The following is a 22,517-nucleotide window of genomic DNA, read 5'->3' as shown; positions in this document are numbered from 1 at the left end:
CCAAAGAACTGGGGTTTCACCAGTTTCACCTCAATACCGATAACCCCTCCCAGGAAAAAAATGCTAAAATCACCTGGAGAGGCAGACTAGCCCATTTCCAGGAGGGGTCTACGGAAGGGAACAAAAGGGTTGCTTCAGGGGTTAAGGGGAAAGATGAGGAAGCAAGAAGCGGCTGGAGGAACAGGCAGTATGGAGGAAGGAAACAGGCTGAGATGCTGGGTGGCTAAAATAGGCTGATTAAAAGGTTTGAGCTTAGAAGCCACACATGATGTCTAGGGCCTTAATAAACTGATGTCTCCTGAACCTGACTGCCTGTGGATCATTTCTTCACCATGAGCCTGAACACGCAGATCGGCCGGCTGGAGGGGGTTGCAGGCGCGTGGCCCAGGCCAGCAGAGAAGGCCTTACCATCTATCCATCACCATCCGCAACCATCCAGGACTCAATAATTAATATGTATTTCTACAAATACCCATCAGGGATTGAGGGTATGGTACCTGTTGAGGGCTGGTACCTGTTACTAATGCTCCCCAGTCCCTTTCCAGAGGCAGATGGAAGATTTGAGTCCCTGGAGTGGACAAGTGGGCAAGTGCTCTATCCTGAACAGCCACCTCATGTTAGTGTCTATCCCTTGTCTGTTTCTCCATGGGCCCTATGTCTGTCCCTCTGTTGGTTCTTTGTATGTCCCTTTGTGGGCCCTGTCTCTCTGTTGGCCCTTTATCTGTCCCTCCATTGGCCCTCTGTCTGTCTCTCTCTCCATGGCCCTCTGTCTGTCTGTCCCTCTGTGGCTCTCTGTCCATCAGAAGCTTTGGTGCCAGGGTTACTAGACCTGAGGCTACCCCAGGGCCTTTAGAATGACAGCGCCTTACCAAAGGGCGTTGTCATTGGAGCCTCGGGCCACTAGAGGGCAATATGGCTGGATCTCCCATCCTTGCTATAGTGACAATCACCCTCAAATCACCAAACTCTGGTTTGTCCAGAATTCAGAGTTGGGTGCAAACTCTGTGCCTGAGTGGTGGGAAATGGGGAGGAGGGCGCAACCTGAGGAGACAGACCCTAGGAGGAGACAGCAGCCAAGCAGCGTCAAGGGCAGCTCCCCCATGGCTCTATACTGTCTGGGTACCCTCCCCCTCTTTATTTTCTTTTACTGTCTGTCCAAGACACTCACTCACCACCATATAACTCACAGCTACCACGAGAGCCAGGCCGGAAACGCTCTGGCTGACTCATTTCCGGGGCTGGCCAGATGAGGCCAAAGCCGTTTCCTGGTATCACTGGGGAGTTGAGGTGAACCTGACACTCTCGTGGATTCTTTTATTCTTTGGTTTGAGGACCACACCCAGCGGTGCTCTGGACTCACTCTGGGCCCTGTGCTCAGGAACCACGCCTGGGGGGGGGGGGGTGGGAGCCCAAATGAAGTACAGGGATCAGCAGTGTGCAAGGGAAGTGCCTTAACCCTTGAGTTATTTCAGGATCCTGAAATAATTTCTTAAACCTGTGATTTCAAGAACCTAGTGGGGTCGGGGGGGGGGGGGGGACAAGCCATGAAAAATCAAGCCCCGACAAAAGCCTCTCCTGGGTGAGGGGTGATGGGTGAGTGTACAAGGTGCTGCTCTAAGCAAAGATGGCTTGCAGGTGCCCTCCCATCTCTTGCACAGTGGAGCTGGGTGGGGCTCTAGGGCAGCCCCAGGAGGGGTGGGGTGCAGGTAGAGACCCCAGTGCCCTCTCCCCCCATCAGCTTACCCTGGCGAGGCTGACTCCGGCAGGCACTTTGTAGGGCACATACTTGCGGTAGATATGGCCCACACGGGAACAGGGAATGTCCTCCATGCGGCCCCCACACATCCATACCTGTGGGGGGATGGACAGAGATGAGCTAGGGTCTACAAAGTGGGCAACCATGGGTGGCCTGAAGATCTGTGAGCCACAGTGTCCAGGAGATGAGCTCAAGGACCCCCATTTGCTTCTTGCCCACTGCCCACCTCTGTGCAAAGGGCTAAGGGCCTGGCTCAGCTACTTTAGGAGGCTGGGGTAACCAGCAGGAGAAGCAGAGGGACCAGTATTTAAGCCTGGCAGTGTTGGGGGGCAGCCATGGCTCTCTGCAACAGCCCCAATCCCTATCTAACATTGGCTTATGCAAAGGTTAAGTTTGGGACCCCCTGGACAGTGCTTAAGACTGATTCCAGCTCAGTGCTCAGGGCCACTCCTATGCAGTGCTGGTGATAAACCTGGGCCTCCTGTGAGCCAAGTCCAGACTCTGGTCCCTGGGTCTCTTGGTCCTCCTTGAACCTGGGCCTGGGACTCGCCCTGCCCATTAGTACCCACCTGGTTCCCACTGCATCTGCAATGGCCACGAACCACCTACTCATGGGGATGGTGCCAGGGCCCCCCATCTGCAGCAGCAGCAAAGGCACCAAGTGAGGGCTGAACTGAGACATGGGGACATGGCCAGGATGAGGCACCTGCACCAACAGTGGCAGCCAGGCCATGAGCCCTGATGCCCAGAAGGAGCCCCTTGTCCCTGACTGCTGTCCTGCGGTTCACTGCTGTCCCCAGACCATATGACCCCTGCAGGATACCACTGCTGGCTGGGAGAGGGAATGGTTGAGGGCTACCCCCAAGCAGCTATTAGGGGACACCTTCCCCAAGCTGAGCCTATGTCAGTGCTTCTCAAATAGTGGGGCGCTCGGTAAAGGGGGTGTGCGTTTAACCTCGGCAAACACTGTCATAACAAGCTAAGCCCCATGTTTATGTCTCTGTATGTCTCTGGAGCTGAGAGTTACTGTGTCCTGCTTCAAACTGTGTCCTGCTTCAAACCGTGCTTCGAAAAGCTATGCATTGCAAAACATGCTCGTTGTAGCCATTAATCCAGACATCACCTCTGATTAAAAAAATCAGCTCAAATTGTTTTATATATTTTTGTTTTGCAGGTTAAAGTTTTTTTTTTTAATAAAGATACTATTTACAGTCATGCGGGGGGTGTGAAAAAGGTTTTCTTCTTCCTAGGGGGGCATAACAGAAAATAATTGAGAAGCACTGGCCTAGGTCAAGTTCCCACAAACACAGGTGGGGGGCCACGTGTGGGACCCTGGAGGGCCTGCTGTGGGAGGGAGGCAGAGCTGGTGGGAGTGAGTCTATCCTGTGGGGCAGCATGCAATGATGGGCCAAGGGGTCTCACCTTGAAGGAGATCTCGTACTGCTCCCCTCCCCAGATCTCCAGGCCAGGGTCATACCCGCCTAGCTCCCAGAACCACTTCCGGTCCACGGCAAACAGCCCACCAGCCATCACTGGCGACCTGTAGGGAGAAGCAGGTCAGCTGATGGGCCTGAGCCTGTCCTCGAAGGGGACACACTGCCCGGAGGAGAGGCCAGGCCTCCTTCACAAGTGATCCTTGCTGGGAGCAGCCAGGTGATACCCCCAAGGTGGGGCAGGGGTGGATACTGGTTAGCCAGAATCATGGGAGGTTCTAGTGCAGGGGCAGGCGGCCTTGGTGAGGACAGGGAAGTGCAGCCGGCAATAGGGGCAGTGGGCAGCAGTGCGTGTGCATGCATGTGAGAGATGTGTGTGCACGTGTGTGTGCATGTGTGTGGACATGCATGTTTATCAGTGCCCGCATGTGAGTTCACGACTGTGTCAAAGTGCACGCATACACGCATGCACGCGTATGCCTGTGTTTGGGGATCCCCGAACAGGAGCCGCACTCACTCAAAGGGGTCGCTGGGGTCAGCCTTCTGCAGCTCGGGCGGGATGGGGATGCGCTTGTAGTACATCTCCCAGTCGAAGGCGCCCCGCATGGCGTCCCCTGCCTGCGTCTCGTAGTGGAAGTCATCGTGGTCGATGACATCGATCATGGGGCACACGATGACCTTGTGGTTCCGTGCGATGCGGTCTGAGGGGAGAGGAGCCAGGAAGTGGAGCTCAGTCAAGCCTCCACCCTGTGACGTGTCCCGCGCCTTTCGCGGTGTCTCTGGAGCCCCGAGGGCGTGGGGCGCGTGGGACCGACTGAACACCCTCCTGCTACATGTCCGAGCAGGAGTGGTCACAGCTATGCCCACCGCTCAGCACAGGGCCTGTGGGCTTCTGCAGCCCCTGGAACCCCCACCCATTGGAGCAGACCGCGGGAGTGCCTCGGTGCCTCACCCAGCAGGGGTGGCAGCCAGTTGACATTGGCCTCACAGTGCGAGTCTAGGAAGGTGATGACAGCCCCGGTGGCAGCGGAGGCGCCGAGCATCCGGGTCCTTATCAGTCCCTCCCGCTTCTTGGTGCGAAGGATCCTGACGCTGGGGAATCGGGCCATGTAATCTTCCAGTGGCTTCTTCAGGTGCTCTGTTGGGGGGGAAGGGTGTGCACCGAGGAGTCATGGAACAGCACCCCCAACAGCTGTTCTCGGACCCCTCCCTCCATTTCTCAGTTTGGAAACACATCCTGGGAAGTTGCAGGGCAAGCTGGGAAGGGGGGACCACCACCCACCTGGACCCCCAAAGAACCTGCTTTTCTCTAGGGTGTCAGATGGGGGCAGCTGTCTGTTGCTCGGAAGGGGCCCAATGTAACAGGGACGTGCATGTGTCCCTGAGCCCACTGCCCAGGTCTGTGAAGGGGGGGTACCTGGGGGGCAGGACCAATCCTGAGTGTGGGGAGGGAGGGAAAGTGAGGGTGCCGGGCCAGGGCAGCAGAGGAAAGGGTGAAAGGCCCCCGACACCAATACACAGGGCCAGCTGAGGAGGAGAGGGAAGAGGAAGATGCACCCAGGGCTGCGGTGTTGAGCTGCAGCAGGTTCCTGAGACCACTTGGCACTGAACAACTGGCCAAGCTGTGCAGAGAGGGGCTGACTCACTCTGAGGGTGCTCATCCCTGCACTCCTGCCACCATCTGCACCAGCCCCTAGTCACTCGTGTCTGAGGGACCTGTGCTCTTAAAGGATGGCTCACAGAGACATATTAGGATGGCTCACGGAGACATATTAGCTTTCGTTTGTATGCTGTATGTTTGAGGGCTACACTGGTGGTGCTCAGGACTTATGCCTGTTTCTGGCTCAGGCATCACTCCTGGTGGGGCTGAGAGGGCCAGTCGGGTGCTGGGGATTAAACCTGGGTCAGCTGGGTACTGGTCCTCGCTGTGTCCAACTAAACTATGGATCAACACTGGTCCCATTCACGATCAACAGCCCTTTTGGACATAATCCAACAGCAGGCAGGTTTCAGCTGCCTGTCCAGCCTCCTAAAGGCCAGGAGCCTGCGGCCTGCTCCCTCTCCTCCAGGGCCGGTGGGAAGAACCTGGGCAAACCCCAAACTAGCCGCTCCATGGTCTCTATGGGCAGGTGAGAGGAGAGAAAGGTTTGCCCTCTGCACATGCCAGCCCAGTCCCTCCAGCAGGCCCCAGGATCCTCACTTGGTGGGCCCAAAAACTTCCATGGCGAGCTATAAGTTCTGGGCACTGCAGCCGAGCCAGAGATACCCACAATGTATCTATTGGAATAATGGAAGTACTGACTGTCATTTGGGTCACGTGCTCCAGCCCCCTCCCACCTGATATGTGACGCCAGTCAGGGGCCTCCCTTCCATGGGACTGCAAGTCACTGAAGCTGCATAACATGGGCAGACCCTGCGTATGCACACACACATACAAATGCACATACTCACATATGCACGCACCATTCTCACACACATGCTCCCACATAAGCAAACACACATGGACAAATGCACACGATGTTTCCTCACATGCACAGTAGTACAATCTCACATGCGTGTACATGCACACTCATATATGCTCACATACAAGCTGCTCTCTAGGGACCGTCACCGGAAGGGGTTCTAGAGAGAAGTAGCCCCTGGGGAGGTCCCTGGGAGGGGATCGTGGAGAGGTGACAAGAGAGAAGTGTCCAGCATCCTCTGGGAGAAATGCAAGTATCAGTTAGATGCTACCGCCCCATGAAACACTGGGCAGAAGCAGGCTGAGGGTGATGGGAACCTACGCCCTTCCCTGTACTGAATAACTGAGCATCTCCAAGAGGGGAACCTGGCCCCTAAACAGGCAAGCCGGGGAGAAGGGGGGTCACTGTGACAGGAGGTGGCTCCAAGGTCCGCCCACTCTTCTCCTGTGTGCAGAGGGATGGAAGTGAGGGGCGGGACAGGAGGCAGCAAGGATGAGGGGAGAGGATGGACAGATAGGGGCAGCCAGCAGAAGGGAGGAACAGCCACCTCTGTCACTGAAGTCATCCACCAGCAGGACCTCGGCCAGCAGCTGTGGGGGCGAACGGTGGAGCACACTGTGCACCGTGCGCAGCAGGGAAGACCAGCCCTCGTTGTGGAAGGGGATGATGATGCTGGTGTTGGGGAGCACCTCCAGGTAGCGTTTGCTGTTGCAGCTGTGGGAGACACGTGGCATGGGCTGAGAAGGTCTGGGCTCGGGCCCTGGCACTGCGCCGTGGTGCGCCTCAGCCACGGCCCCGCCCTGGGACTCTGGAGATGACCCCTGGCCTGCTGCATCCCTCCGGCGGGTGGCCGCTCCCTGCCTGGTCTATCGGGAGGGCCCAGCTTCCCTCCTGAATAGTCCCTGAGACCTCTGAGCTCCTGGGCATGAGGCCGGTGGATTGGGAGGGGCCCTGGACAGACGTTGCCATGTGCAATGTGCTGAGGAACTGTCAGGCGCTAGTTGGGCCCACTGGGTTCCCCTAGTGCAGGATACCGCAGTGCCACCCATCGATGGAACAGAAAGTGGCCTACCCACTAGTCTCTGCTGCATGTGTGGCAGAGGCACGTACCAACACAACCCTGCAAACTCTCACAGGTATTAGTGACAGGCAGCCCACTCAGGTTTGATCCCAGCACTGCATAAGGTCCCGTGAGTCCTGTTGGAAGTGGTCCGGGAGCACAGAGCCTGAGCACTAATGGGTGTGGCCCAACCACATCCCACCCCATCATCTCCAGCATTCTCACCCCCAGGTTACTCAGTGCTTCCCCGCCTTCAAATGCTGCTTATCTGTGTCCGCTGGCCCAGAGCCCACAAGGGAGCCTGGCAGAGCTGAGGGCTTTGTTGGTTGTTCTTTTCCTCCAGTTCTGCCCTGGGAGGCAGGACAGTGATGAGGGAGAATGTGGTCCCCTAAGGGTCATGACTGAAGACCCAAAGCACTCCTGAGTCTGTTTGAGGCCAAGTCCTGCCCCACCACCATCCTTCACTCCTTCAGGGTCCCTGTCCAGCACAGCCCTGGGCTAGGCCTGACCTCTTCCTGGCACTGGGCCTGGACAAGCTCCAGGCAAGACACCAGGTACATGCAGGGCTGGGCCCCCTTCTCAGCTATGCCTCCCGAGACTCACCATCCAGGCCTGGCAAACCCTTCTTTCACATGTGTCTCCTCTTTCTGCTTTTGTGACTCCAACCTCGTGCCCAGACAGGACTTTTCCCCCTCAAAGTACACTCATACCTGCGCCTTCTTCTTATGACCATGCCAACTGTGAATGCCACCTACATGGTAAATCAGCCTGCCCATGAGGCATGATGCCCCCCAACCTAGATCCAGGATGTCAAGGGGACATGGAGTGCCAGAAAGGGGGATGGCCCACCGAGGCAAGGATGCGGGTACATTCTTGCCAGAAAGCACAGCGCGAACGATGGCTTAACTGTGACTTAGGGAGAAGGATGCCCCAAAGCATCACAGGACTGAATATGTGAAAGACTTGAGCCCTGCAAGGAAACAAGGAAACACTAAATCTGCGCTGCAGACAGCAGAACTGGACGGAGCTGCCTCCCAACCATCATGGACGATCTTGGACATATATGCTCCCACCCCATCATGGATAACCTCAGACAGAGTAGCTAATCACCTTAAGCACACACCCTGTTTTAACATCCAGAGCACACATGCTGTTTACCCCAATTCCCTTATTCTGTCTTCCCTAAACACAGAAGCACACACCCCGTTTTAATCCCCTCTTACATCCTACCCGACTGGCTGACATGGAGTCCACACCTTACTCTCCCCTAATATAAATATCCATTTCCCACCTAAAATAAACTGAGTTACTCTTCTGAAGCGGCTGGTGGATGCTTCTTTTGAGTGTCAACTTGCCTGAGATCCGATTTCAACAGTGACTTCTACATCTTGGGATCTGACCTTATCGGCCTCATTGACAACACACTTCTATTCCCGTCACATTTGAGTGTAGACATGGTTCCTGCCCATCAAGATGCGTGTGGGGGGCCGGAGAGATAGCCTGGAGGTAGGGTGTTTGTCTTGCATGCAGAAGACGGTGGTTCGAATCCCGGCATCCCTTATGGTTTCCCGAGTCTGCCTGGAGTAATTTCTGAGCATAGAGTCAGGAGTAACCCCTGAGCGCTGTCAGGTGTGACCCAAAAACAAACAAACAAAAAAAAGATGTGTGTGGACTCGCTTCCTTACCATCAGGATGAGTGTGGACATGAGTTGTTGGGGAGCTGATGCTCCTACTCCATACTGCCTAGGGAGCCTTTGTGTGTGCTGCTGAGCAGGAGGGTTGAGAGAGGGGCTGGCCCCCCAGTAAGACAGGCAGAAAACAGGCCTTCTGGCAGCCAGCTGGCCCCCAATAACTACAAGCCCAGCACCTCAGCTGCCCCCAATTTCTGCTCCTGGTGCTGTTTCTGGAGGGTCCAGCACAGCCAGCACACACAAATAGCCTTCATCCTTCCCTGGATATGCTAGAGTCAAACTTCAGTCAGAAGGAATAAATCTCAGCATCTGCTGGAAAAGTTGTTTAAGTTCAAAGAAATAGGAATGAGGAAGCAGGGCAAGCCCCTCATTTGTTCAGAGCTTTGGTGCCGTGAGAAGACACCCACCCCCACCCTTCCAAATGAAAGGCCTTAACCTTTCTAGAAAATGACCTCTGAGAGTAAGCCCGTTTCCCCAGACATGGTCCTTCACTTTATGCTAAACCCTGAAAGCTGTTCGCATCTCAGGGGAATGTTCATGACTCGCATGAGACCAAAGTCCTGGTTCCAGCAAACCACATCCACAGTGTAGGGAATAATCATGGTCCGTGCTCCAAAAACCCTCACCTGTAGTCAGAAATCAGAATCCATACTCCAATAACCCATATCTGCAGAATCTGAATTACATCCCATGTTCTAACAACTCACAACTAGTGAGTCAAAATCACAATTCATGTTCCAATAACCCATAATCTAGAGTCAGAAATCACTGTCTATGCTCCAACAATTCATAGCTACAAAGTTGGAATCACAGGCGTGCTCCCAACAAGCCATATTGACGGAGTAGGAATCATAGTCCCTGATTCACAGCCCATATCTACACGGTTGGAAATCAGTCTGTGTTCTAATAACCCACATCTACTGAGACAACACCACAGTGCATGTTCCAATCACCCACATCTACATAGTCGGTAATCACAGTCTGTGTTCCAATAGCCCACATGTAGAGAGTCAGGAATCACTGTCCATATTCCAATGATACACATCTACAGAGTTGGAATTAGTCTGGATTCTAATAACTCAAAAATACAGAGTTGACGTGGCCTTCCCTGGGTGCCAGCTCAGATGGCCAGAAGTGGGTTCAGGTGGACTCTTAGTGGTCCTCAGGCTCCCCCCGCCTCCGTACTCCAGGGGGGAGGTACATGGGGAGGAGGGCGGGCAGACATCTGGCTTCTGGTTTCTTCATTGAGTCTGGAGACCAGCTCTTGCCAGGTTTGGGGTTTGGAGAGGCCCCATACCGGAGCCCTTCTCCCTAGCCTGGGGAGTGCTGGGAGGCTTGGCTCCAAGTTCCCTCAGAAATATCTGAGACAGAGATCAGAGATCTCAGAGTGGGGAAACCCCACCAGGAGAGCAGAAATGAAGAGTGTCAAGAAGTAAAATGTGGGGCTGGAGAAATAGCATGTACGTAGGGCATTTGCCTTGCATGCAGAAGGACGGTGGTTTGAATCCCAGCATCCCATATGGTCTCCCAGGCCTGCCAGGAGCAATTTCTGGCATAAAGCAAGGAGTAACTCCTGAGAGCTGCTGGGTGTGACCCAAAAACAAAACAAAACAAAACAAAAAAGTAAAATATGTCATGGAGTGAGAGATCTTTGAGGGAAACATGGCTGCTAGGGGGCTAGAGAGGCTCAGAGATTCTGTGTCATGTAGCCTAGAGAATGAAGGACAGGCCCAGAGAAGCCCCATTATGTAGGGCCTGCCCCAGCCTCTAGACTGTACCTCTGGTGGGGGGAATCCCAAGAACCTACGACCGCAGCTTCACACTCACTTTGGGTGCCGGATATCCGGGAGGGAGCGATTCAGGGAGATTCGGTCACTGACGTAGATATTGAAGCCATTCTCCCGATATGCCTGGTCTACCCGCTCCGAGTCCGACATGGGGTAAGGTCTCCCCTGCTCGCCGGGCCCTGTGGACAAGAGCACAGTTAGCGCTGCCCCACGGAAAGCCATGGCAAGTCTGAAGACGTGGAAAGAGGTAAGGTGCTCAGCTTTCAGGAAGTTGCACCCCAGCACCAGGCCGCTCTGTAAGCCCCAGATCCCTCTGGCTGTGCTATACGGGGGAAGATGCAGGTTCTAGGGAGGAGTGCAGGAGGCAACGCGAGGCAACCCTGTCACAGCTGCCTCGCCTTCATGTCTGAGCCCGTGGCCCAGCTCGGCTCCCGACCATCAAGCATGGCCCAAGCAGCTCCTTCTAGCAGCTGAAGCCGGGTCTCACATCAGGGCTGAAGTGGTAAAGACTCTGGGTAGCACTAGAGCCAGACACGGAGTCCCATCAACAGTCTCACCTCTGTGAGAACCACAGTCCAAGATGGCTGCAGAGGGTCAATGACAGAGGTTGGGGGAGGCAGACAGCTGTGGGGCAGTGAGCACAGCTAGGAGGAATGGGGGGGGGGGAGGCGTCACATGGCTGTGGTGTTGAGAGGCAGCCCCAATCCTGCCAGTTGAGTCCCCAAGACTGGTTGGATCGATCTTCTTTCCATGTGGGCCTTGAGAGGGACCTGAGCCCGTGTGTGTGTGGGGGGTGGGGGGCAGGCCTAGCCCACTGAGGGATCAATTCATGCAGGCACAGGCTATTACTGACCCTTGTTTTAGCAGTGGAAACTTCTGTGAGGGGAGCCGCTTCCTGCCACCCACAAAGCTGGAGGGGTGGGGCCTGATGGTGGCAGAGCAGGCGGGGTACATAGGACGGCACCTAGATTTGGGGTGCAGACACCCCAGGAGCCCCACATGTATACACACACATATGTTCAGCCACGTACGATCACACAGGGCAAACACACAAGAGCACACATGGTCAGTTACATGAGAACACACATACACAACAATCAACCAGCACAAGAACACACATAAATTTAACCAAACATGAGCACACACACTGAACCACACAAGAGAACACATAATCATATAACACTTAACCACACACAAGCACATGCATGTTCAACCACTTTTGGGCAGAAACACATTGCAACACGCAGTGCACACGAACATACACGTTCAATCACAGAGGAGCGCATTCAGACATACACTCGGCTACACATGCATGTACCTGTTCAACTGCATGCACACACACGTTCATTCACACGTGTACATGTGCGTTCATACAGACCCATATACATACAAACACCCTACCACACACTGTCCTGTCCCTGCCTGTGCAGACCCTGAATTCCCTACCTACGCGCTGTGCATCCCTCCTGATGGCTTCCAGGTCGTGCCAGTCCTTCAGCTGTGGCCCATCTCCTGCCTTCTGCTGATTGTGGGAGCCCTTCAAGATAAAAACAAAAAAGGGTGAAGAAAGCAGAAAGGGGAACAGATTTTTGTTCTTGTTTTGTGTGGGGGGTTTTGGGTTTTGGGTCACACCCGGCAGCACTCAGGGGTCACTCCTGGCTCCACGCTCAGAAATCACTCCTGGCAGGCTCAGGGGACCATATGGGATGCCGGATTCAAAGCAATGACCTTCTGCATTAAAGGCAAATGCCTTACCTCCATGCTATCTCTCCCCCCACCCCGCTTTTTTTTGGATCACACCCGGCAGCACTCAGGGGTCACTCCTGGCTCTACGCTCAGAAATTGCTCCTGGCAGGCTCGGGGGACTGTATGGGATGCCGGGATTCGAACCACCATCCTTCTGCACGAAAGGCAAAAGCCTTACCTCCATGCTATTTTTCTGGCGAAAGGGGAACAGAGTTTAACTTGAGTTGGGAACCCAGGGCCCCATGACCCGAGAGGACTAGGCATGACCACCCAGAAGTCTGTGATCGCAGCATAGGGCACCTCTGTGGAGTGGGGAGCAGGAAGCCAAGTCCACCCCCCCAATCTGAGCCCCACGTCTACCCCTTTTTTTTCCATATGCCAGCTGCCCCCGGGGCCAGTATTTCCTTGTCATGGGAGGCCACAATCAGGGTTCATCAGCCAAGAATGGGTTCTGGGACTGTTTCCTCTCTCCAGGCAGTCAACTGTCTCAGGTTACTTTCCTTTCCTCATATCCCCAGATACCCTTTGAGCTGTAGGAAACTAGGGTTGCAATGTGAAGGGAGAGTGGCAGCGCTGGCGGAGGGAGGGATGCAGAAATCACATCCTACAGGGAATGGGAACTGGATTTGGACTGACTGCCCCCAAGTCACCAGCGTCCACAAGTTTTTACTTAACATTCCTCCAAGAGAACTGATTAGCGCACACACAGATGCACGCAGACGTGCACACACAGCGGAATGTTAATCCTTTGTCTAATCACCGCTTAGAGAGCCTCTTGAGGGTGGGAAGAGAGGAGGTGAAGGCGCCCAGGAAGAAACATCTGGACACTGCAGTCCCCTGGCCCTGCAAGGCACGTAACATGCAGTGGGCCTTCCCGTGGCCGACAAGCATCTGCAGCCCATTCCAAAGGCCCCCCACGCAGCTCACAATGAGCCCCATCACAGGTTAAAGACATGCTAGCTACAAACACATATTTCCCCCCTACAGAAATCAACCCCCACACACAGGCCGGTCACATTGCAAGATCACACCTCCCTGGGCCTTGTAGGTCACACCACAGAGGTTGGCAGAGCTGAGGGGATAGCCCAGAGCACCCAGGGGCCTGAGAAAGGAGTCCGAGGCTTTTTTCTCCCTTCTTCCCTGCAGCTGTGGTGACCACAGAGACGTGCAGAGGACCCACTGCCATCAGAGAGGAACCAGGGTGGGGCCGGTCTGGGCTCAGCGGCATGGCTGTGGACAAGCTGATGAGTGGGAGGGGAGCACGGAGCCCCTGGGAGGCACAAGAGCCCAGGAATCTTGGCCCCAAGACTGCCAGAAACAGATTTTTCCTGGTGCCCAAAGATGGGACAGGATGGAAGGTTTGAGAGCGACAGGGGTAGGTGTAGCAGTGGGGTGCTGGGTTCATGGTGAGGGGGCTGGAGGCAGGGAAAGTGTACAATGAGTGCTAGGAGCCTATAGTGGCTGCAGGTAAGCAGTGAAGCCAGGCAGTGGGATGGTGATGGGTTGCAGATGGCCTGAGAGCAGGACCCGGTGGCCCCAAGAACTGAGGGGATAGGACTCCACCATGGATCACTGACCACTGGCCCCTGCCTCCTGCAGGGTTGTGGGCCAAGTAGGCCCGGCCTTTTATTTTATTTTATGTATTTTGGTGGCAGTCCTCAGGACTTACCCTGGCTCTGTGCTCAGGGATCACTCCTGGTGGGGCTCAGGAGACCATATGTGGTGTCAAGTTAGCTGTGCACAAGGCAAGGACCCCACTCCCTGTACTATTGCTCTGACCCAAATCTGACCTTTTATTATTATTTATTTTGGGGGTTCTGGGCCACACCAAGAGATATTCAAGGTCCGTTCCTAATTCTGTGCTCAAAGTTGGCCCCCAGTTCTGGCTCAAGTATGTGGTGCTTGCTATTAGATTTGGCCAGCCGCATATAAGGCAATGTCTTCCCCCACTCTCATTCTCCCCTTTTCCAGACCATGAATGGCTTTTCTCCCAACTGGTCCAGAGGCCAACCAGACCCATTTCCTATCCCACAGCCACTGCTTCTAGAAAACGGCCTTTTATCATGGCCAGGACTGATCTGAGTCTGCCAAAAAGAGGAAGGGCACAGGGAGGGGCAGGGGACAGTGACAACCCATCTACCCACCCCACTCAGACACACGCTGCTCTGAAGACAGCTCCAGAAAAGGCCATTAGCTGCCAATGGTGTGAAAGCTCATTAAAGGACCTTTTAAACAGCAGAGAGAAAGAGAAAAAGCCAAGATGTTCTGTAACGTCTGTTATCTAAAGGGCAAATGGAGCCTTGAAGCAATGATTGCTGTTCTCACCATGATCCTTGGAGAAAAATGCCCGAACTATCTAGGGAGAAAAAAACAACAATTCCACCACCCACCCACCCATCCACCCACCCATCCAACCATCCATCCATCCATCATTCATGCATGCACGCATCCACCATCCATCCTTCTACACACCCACCAATCCTTCCATCCATCTACCTATCCACCTTTCCATCCAACCTTCTACCTACCCACCCATCTACCCATTCATCCACCAACCTGACCATCTGTCCATCTTTCTGTCTATCCATCTATCTTCCCTCCCTGTCGTCTGCCACCCACCTGCCCACTAGTAGTGTCCCTCCTCTAAGGGGCAGTGAGGACTCTGGAGCAGGACCTGAGATCTAAACTCTAGCAAACAGGTTTTGAGCCATGCTTCACCCATCTCCTCCTGGCCAGTGTGGCCCAAGCAATGCTAGAACTTGGGGACCTCATACTAGTGAGGGAATCTAAAACGAATGCCAACACCCCACCTGGCGGAGTGTGGAGGGCTGAGCCCATGCCAGGGACTGAACTCAAAGCCTCAAACTCTGTGCCTTTCATGTGTTCCTGTGCGAGTCAAGCTAATGTGCATTGATGGGGCCCAGGTAGTATGGGGATGGAGCCAGAGTTTCCTGCATGTGAGGCCTGGATTCTGGCCTCCTCTCCCTAGTATCTCTCCAGCTCTGAGCACATACACCCTGCCTATCTTGCCACTCCCTCTCTATTCTCAGAGACACAAGTCCTAAGGTACCATGGCTGAGTGTCCCATATTCCCTCATGTAGTACAGCAAAGCTCCCAAGAACAATCTCAGATCCATGCCTTGGAGTGGGGTGTGCCCTTCGGGTGTCCAGGTGACTTCACCTCCTTTCAGAAAGTTCCATCTCATAGGAAGAGTTAAGAGCTGGGAAGCAGGGTGGTAACACCCCCTTCCCAGCCACAGGAGTCCCCCAAACCACCCAAAGGGCTTATCTGCTACACTCTGGCTTCCCTTGAGTCCTACTAAGGTGGTGCCCATGGGACACTTGTTCCTGGAGAGAGGATTGGGACCACTGCCAAGGGCTACAGCTGCCACCGTGAGGAGCCTGGTGCCACAGAAGGAAAGCACTAGGAGGGACACGCGACATGGGGCAGAGAAAGTGCCATGGGCCAATTTATCCCAATGAACAGCAAACAAATCCCAGCCTCTGTGTACCTCTCACTCCCCATGTGGCAAGACAACAGCTACACCCATGGCCAGTCCCAAGTGCAGGTGTGGTCACCGCAAGGACACAAGAGGTGGGAAGTGTGGGCAAGACTCCCAAGGAAAGCAGAGGTTGTGGTGGGGGTGCCTATGTCAGGGCACCTCGGATCTCAGTGAGGGGGAATAAAGGATTCCAAGAGTGATACATCAGGATCTACCACCCATACCCTGGACCATGGCTCACTCCAGTTCCTTCCTCCTCCCTAGCAGAGGCCTGGTGGCATCAAGTATACATTCCACAGCTCTGAGGGTCTGTCTGCAACATCTGGTGCCCAGTAGCCATGCTAGAATGGCAAGGTAGGTGGCCCTCGATGGCAGAGGGCAGGGAGGGACCATCAATGGATTCACCTCACCGCAGCCTCTCCAGGTCTCTCCAGCCTAGCACTTGTCAAAATAGAGAACAAATCCCCAAGTCAAGAAATGAGTTGTATCCCCAGCATTGGCAGCTGAAAGCAGCCAAGATTATGAGAGGATTTTGAGGGCCAATCATTTTAAGTCTCCTACCCAGACACACAGAGGTGAGAATTACCTCTCACTCGACCAGGTCCTCTGTGCTTTGGAGGTCGCAGGCCCAGGACTATCCCCTGGCCACTCAGGACCGCACTTTTTCCTCAAATCTCATTGTTGTGGCTTCCAAAAGCTGACCCCAGGGAACTGGAAAGAAAGCAGAGCAGCAGTAACAGCGACTGCCTATGGTAAAGCACCTGTGAGTGACTGTGCCCATTTGACCACCTGAATCCCCCTGGAACTTCTTCATCAGATCTCCCAGACTCGATGAGCAGTGGGCAGATATCACAGACCACAGGGTCCCTGAGGCAAGGCATATGGAGAGAGGGGGGTAGGGAAGGGAGGGCAAAAGATGGAGAGAGGGAGAAAAATGGAGATTAAGAGATGGAGAGAGATGCAGAGGAGAGAAGGGACAGGAATGGAGAGAAGAGAGACGGAGAGAGGAGTGATGGAAATGGAGAGAGGAGATGTGAGGGGAGAGAAATGATGAGAGAGGTGTGAAGAAAGAAACAGAGAGAGGAATGGAGAGGAGAGAGATGGTGGCATCATCCAGACCTAGATAAGAGGATAGTTGATGGGTTGTGTGAGAAACCGCACCAGCTGTGGGGCAGAGGAGACAGTTGACTCAGGGTAAGGGTTTCCTGAGAAGGTTCAAATGGGAAGGGGTCACCCCCCATTCTGTAAGTCATCCTGGAATGCTAAGAAACATCCTCAGACATGCCGAGTAACTGTGCCTGTGTGTTATCTGTTATATGTTTTTCTGTGTGTGTATGGATTTCTTATGTGTGAGTGTACATGTATGTCTATAAGTATGTTGATCTCGTTAGTGTTCATATTTGCATGTGTGTCTTTGTGTGTCTGTATCTGTGCATGTTTGTGTGTGTCCATATTTATGCTCGTGTATCTGCACGTGTCTTTCTGTGTCTCTGTGTATCTGTGCATGTCTTTGTGCTTGGGTGGGCCTAATCCAGGCCCTCACACATGCCAGGTGAGTGTTCACTTGCTGAAATCAGTCCTGCTCCTCCTCTAAAAACCCTTCACTGTACTGCCCAAATCCCCATGTGCCTTGGCAGCTGCAAGTGCGGAAGCAGACCTTGCAGGCTGGAGGGAAAGCTCAGGGCTCCGCGTGGCCAAGAGGAGATAGACTGGGCATCCCAGCAGAACTCCCTGCTTGCTGACATGTGGAGCAAACTGGCACCATACTACACATGTTTCCATACCCTGAGGCAGAGATGTGGGCTGGCAGGCTGCAGCCTTGTGAGTCTTCCAGCTGCCCTCAGGGATGGATTCCCAGCCCAGGACATGGTACATTTGCTAATGGGCCAGTTTCTCTGGTGGGAATCAGAGCGATCCTGCACGGTGGTCAGAATTAGTGTCAAGTGCTGACTAATGGCTGTGGCAGCTCACTGGATGCCAAATGCCAGGACAGAACAGTCCATCATGGGCCAGCACTCCACATACCAGGGGTTAGTAGATCTTGGGGAGATCAGCTTTTTAGCAGATTTTACTTAGAGTCCCCATGACTCCTATCGAACTTTAATACTTTTGACATGGCTGTGAGAAGTAGGAAAACTTAACATTTAAGCAGGAAACAAGTTTCACAATGATGTGCTTAGGGCCTTATGTTGCCCAGGCCAGGGAGGCCAGGACAGAGGGTGTGGAGAGTATAGGGCATAGGGTACAGGGGCAAAGTTCTGGGAGAACACAGGGCATAAGGGCATAGGGTAGAAGGCAGAAGACACAGAAGGGTACACATGGGAGACCCTAGCAGCAGCTGCCACCAAGATTCCAGGCTCAGCTCATTAAGTTCAGGCTCCAGCCGCTCTTCTGAGAGTAAAATCTGTGCCAAAGAGAATGTCCTTGCATGCCTTGCATGCAGCCAACCTAGGTTCGATTCCTGGCACCACACATGATGCCCAGAACCCCACCAGGAGTAATCCCTGAGCACAGAGCCAGGGATTATCTCTGAGCACAGTCCGATGTGGCCTAAAAATAAAACCAAACAATAGCAACAACAAAAACCCAGTACACACCATATTAATCCATTGGTCTGAGCTTCAAGAAAAAGTAAAGCTCATCTATGGAGATGGAAAAAGGGTTGATGGCTGCTGGGCGCCAAGGAGGAAGGTGGAACAGTGGCATATTTGAAAGCTGGGGGGCCCAAGGGAACTGAGGGTGATGGATGTGCTCCCTGGCTGGGGGTGATGTTTCCTGGGGATAGACATGTCAGAGCCCTCCAAGCACACTCTTGAAACGTGCAATTTGCTGTCTGCTCACTGAATCTCCACAGAGAAGTCTCCAAAGATCCCCTTCAGAGCAAAATTGCAGAGCCTCAAACCAGAGATAAAGATCTTCAAAGTAGCCAGAGCAAAAGCAGATTTAACTTAAAGGAATTGTACGACCTCTGACTTCACAACAGCGGTAATGGAACCCAGAAGCTGGGAGCGCTGGACTGAGCTGACACAAGGTAAACAACTGTCAAACTGGAAATGCATGCACAGCGGGAAGTGGAGCAAAACAATGGAATCCTCCAGCAAAATCAAAATGCGAGTCGCAAGCCCAGTGCCACTGTCTATACACAAAAGCAACTGTCTGCAGGGTCTGCGGGCCAGTCAGAGGCAGCCACAGTAGCTGAGGGAATGACCTGCAGTAGGAAAGGATCACTAATTTTCTCAGAGAGGTTTGGGTGTCTGCCTAGCATTGGAGTTCACCCCCTTAGCACTACCTGGTCCTCTGAGCATTGCACCAACGGGACTGAGAGGGCCCTGATCACCCCTAAGGGGCCTGTCCATTCTCTGCAGTACAGGGCCTGAAAAGCACTGACTCCTGAGCCCTTACCTTGAATTACTGGCATAAATGGCTGAGAATTAACATGGGATCCCCAGATCACCTGAGACCCACTCAAGAAGCCTCTTCCATTCCAGTGACAGTGAGAACCATGATCCACAAACACCATGTGTAAGCCAGGCCAGGGAGCCAAAGGCAGAGAAAGGGCCAAGTTCCCTGCTGGGGTCAAGACAGGGAGAAGCAAATGAAGGAGCAAAGCCCTCTAAACAGTTCAGGTCTGCCTCACTGACCAGAAATGCCAAAATTCTTGAAAATTCCTGGCAGGACAAAAGCATCCCTCTCTGTCCTTCTCTTGGGCCCCTGCAAGCACTGAGGTATGCCCTGTGCAGTGAGAGAGTCAAGGAGGGGCTGGAGAGGGGTCTAATCAAGACCGGGAGACAGAACTAGAGATCCATCCCGTCCGCTTCAGTACCGAGGACCTACTGCAGTCCTCAGTTATCAACGGCCTTCTGTGTCCCCAAATACCTACCCACAATAACCAATCCCTGACTGTGACCCCCACTTCCCTCCCCAGCGAAGACAAGCATCTTCCTGCACCAATTTCAAAATCATGGGGGACTTCCAGGTTCCTGGTGATTGGGGTGAAGGGTCCCTCACCATCATTCCCCTAATGAGCCTCCCCTCCCCCAAGCTTGTCTCTGGGTTGGCAGCCCCTCCCTCCCTCACAGGGCCCTGCGCAAATGTCATCTCCTCTGGAGCTTGTGGTAATAGTCCTAGTCAGTATAATGGCCACTGTCTCACATTCTGACAGGCCTGCAAGCTCTGCTCAGGAGGTCCTGTGGCCCACAAGCAAGCACATGGGCAGAGCCTCCATGCTCTCACTGCACAAATGGAGGTGTGTACCTGTGAGAGTGTGCGTGTATAAATGTATATGAGTATGTATACATTAAGTCTTTGTTTATTTTTTATTTTGGGGGGGTCACACCCAGCAGCGCTCAGGGGTTCCTCCTGGCTCTACACTGAGAAATCGCTCCTGGCAGGCTTGGGGGACCATACGGGATGCCGGGATTAGAACCACCGTCTTTCTGCATGCAAGGCAAACACCCTCCCTCCATGCTATCTCTCCGGCCCCGCATTAAGTAGCTATGTAAGGGTGAGTCTGTGTACAAGTGTGAGCGAGAGCATGTATGAGTGTATCTATGAGTGTGAGAGAGTGCGGCTGGGGAAGGCATCGCTGCGCTTTTCCAAGTCTCAGTTCTTTGTCTGTCAAATAGAATTTGTCACTAGGCAAAAGCACACACACACAGCATGTACAGTGTTTATTTACTATCACCAAGGTACAACCCCAGATCCTCTCTTCTGGAGGTGGGTGTTCCCACATATGGCGGTCCCTGCATCATTTGAACTCAGTTCTCAGGTGCTAACTACATTCTGGCGACCATATCCAGCCTTAAAGTGAACAGACACCAATCAACATGTAATGTCTCATCGATGGATGCCTCATTTCTATTAGATACTTCTGACACCAACTAAGAAACCAAGAAGACCAAGTACACGAAGGAGGAATAAAATCATGGGTATGGCTTAGACAACAGATTTGCATCACAGAATGCATTTAAAGAAAAAGAAAAGAGGGCCGGAAGAGATAGCACAGCGGCATTTGCCTTGCAAGCAGCCGATCCAGGACCAAAGGTGGTTGGTTCGAATCCCGGTATCCCATATGGTCCACCATGCCTGCCAGGAGCTATTTCTGAGCAGACAGCCAGGAGTAACCCCTGAGCAATGCCGGGTGTGACCCAAAAACCAAAAAAAAAGAAAAAGAAAAGAGAGGCCAAAGAGATAGTACAGCGGGTAGGGCACTTGTCTTGCACATGACTGACCCTGGTTCAATCTCCAGCATCTCATATGGTTCCCCTGGGCCTGCCAGGAGTAAACATTGAGCATTGCTGGACATGGCTAGAAAGGGGTGGTGGGCGGAATAAAAAGAAAATAAAGGAAAGAGGGGCTGGAGAGATAGCACAGCGGTAAGGCATTTGCCTTAGACGCAGAAGGACAGTGGTTTAAATCCTGGTATCCCATATGGTCCCCCGAGCCTGCCAGGAGCGATTTCTGAGCATAGAGCCAGGAGTAACCCCTGAGCACTGCTGGGTGTGATCCAACTCCCCCCCCAAAAAAAAAAAGAAAGAAAAGAAAGGAGAGAAAGAAAATTGACTAGACCTAAAAATCAGCAGGGCCAGAGTGACAGCACAGCAGGTAGGGTGTTTGCACTGCATATGTCCGACCCCAGGACAGACCCAGGTTCTATCCCAGGCATCCCATATGGTCCCCCGAGCCTGCAAGGAACACTTTTTGAGCGCAGAGGCAGGAGTAACCCCTGAGCACTGCCAGGTGTAGCCCCCCCCCAAAAAAAAACAAACAAAAAATAAAGTTAACAGGAAAAAAAATTAATAAGCACTCAAATAATTAACGATGGTGGTGGATGGTGAAGGATGGAGGTCTTTGTCCTTAGGCCCCGGCCACGTGGCTTCATCCCCCATCAACCGGCGGGTCTGGGGTCCAGGAAAGCGATGGGTATTGAACTCACTCACAGGCAGGCATCAGGAAGCATCATCTTTATTCATGCCCTATTCACCACATGTGTGTGGCCTATCTCATAACCTTTCAAGCATTCAGCCATTCTTAGCTAGCCCTGCCTCTTAACTCCTTTCAGCCATTTTCCCTTTGACCTCCATACTGGCCAAAGACCAGCAGCCCGAGAGCCAGCCAAAAGCCCTAATCCCCTCTGGTCCATACCTTATCTACCTTTTCCAAGACCCCTCGCAGGAATGGGCATGGTCTTGCAGGTAAGGTCAAGTTACCTAGGGAAAGGGTGGGGGATGAGGCTTCAGGTTACAAAGTGGCCACATACAGGAAACAAATTTTCTCCCAGCATGGAAATTTCCTGTAAGAAATGTAAATTGCAAGGCCTGAGCCATACATAGTACGTAGGGCATATGCCTCGCATATAGCTGACTAGGATTTGGTCCCCAGCTTCCCACATGATTCCCTGAGCCTACCAGCTGGACTTCCTGAGTGTAGAACCAGGAGTAAGCCCTGAGCACTGCCAGGTGTGGCCTCAAACAAAAACAAAGAAATGAATTATAAATAGCAACAACTAATCTTCCAAAAAAACAGGACAACCTAAGACTTTTCCCAGGTGGACCTACCTATGGCCTGACACTAAATTATTGCAGCTTTATAGTTCTTGAACAGTGGAGCCGCATGGCAACAGGACACCTTAACATGTCAACAGAACTGTCAGCCATTCTGATGGGAAAATTGCAGTGGGAGACCGCCAAGCTCAGTGAACCTAAAAAGTAACACGGAAGGCTCAACTAGCACCAACCAGCCCGGTAAACCCTCAATGACTTTCGTAAGACGTCGAGATATAATGATCACTCTCTGATTCTGACTGATCTAAATTTTGATAATCCAGTAGCCTTTATGTCATAAGGAGCAACATAAAGTAAAGATTGGGTGAGGAACTGGAGAGATGGGTAGAAAGAAGGTCACACTGGTAGTGGGATTGGTAATGGAACATTTGTTTATTTATTTTTTTATCTATTTAAACACCTTGATGACAAACATGATTGTGGTTGGGTTTCAGTCATGTAAAGAACATCCCCCTTCACCAGTGCAACATTCCCATCCCCAATATCCCAAATCTCCCTCCTCCCCTCCCCACCCCC

General features: G+C 53.1%; 1 protein-coding gene across 1 annotated transcript in view; it reads right to left on the bottom strand.

Annotated features, from left to right (window-relative positions):
• Positions 1-22,517, bottom strand: part of GALNT10 (polypeptide N-acetylgalactosaminyltransferase 10) — a 38,813-nt gene that overhangs the window by 2,225 nt on the left and 14,071 nt on the right. The window contains exons 2-8 of the mRNA XM_049776056.1: positions 11,636-11,726; positions 10,230-10,368; positions 6,199-6,365; positions 4,142-4,327; positions 3,707-3,890; positions 3,179-3,296; positions 1,744-1,851 (exon numbers count right to left, since the gene is read on the bottom strand). Of these exons, the coding sequence (XP_049632013.1) occupies positions 1,744-1,851; positions 3,179-3,296; positions 3,707-3,890; positions 4,142-4,327; positions 6,199-6,365; positions 10,230-10,368; positions 11,636-11,726 (993 nt within the window). The remainder of the gene's footprint in view (positions 1-1,743; positions 1,852-3,178; positions 3,297-3,706; positions 3,891-4,141; positions 4,328-6,198; positions 6,366-10,229; positions 10,369-11,635; positions 11,727-22,517) is intronic.

This window comes from Suncus etruscus, chromosome 6, assembly GCF_024139225.1.
Source record: "Suncus etruscus isolate mSunEtr1 chromosome 6, mSunEtr1.pri.cur, whole genome shotgun sequence".
Lineage (NCBI taxonomy): Eukaryota > Metazoa > Chordata > Mammalia > Eulipotyphla > Soricidae > Suncus > Suncus etruscus.
The sequence above is the reverse complement of the archived record's forward strand: the minus strand, read 5'-3'. Positions and strand labels throughout refer to the sequence as shown.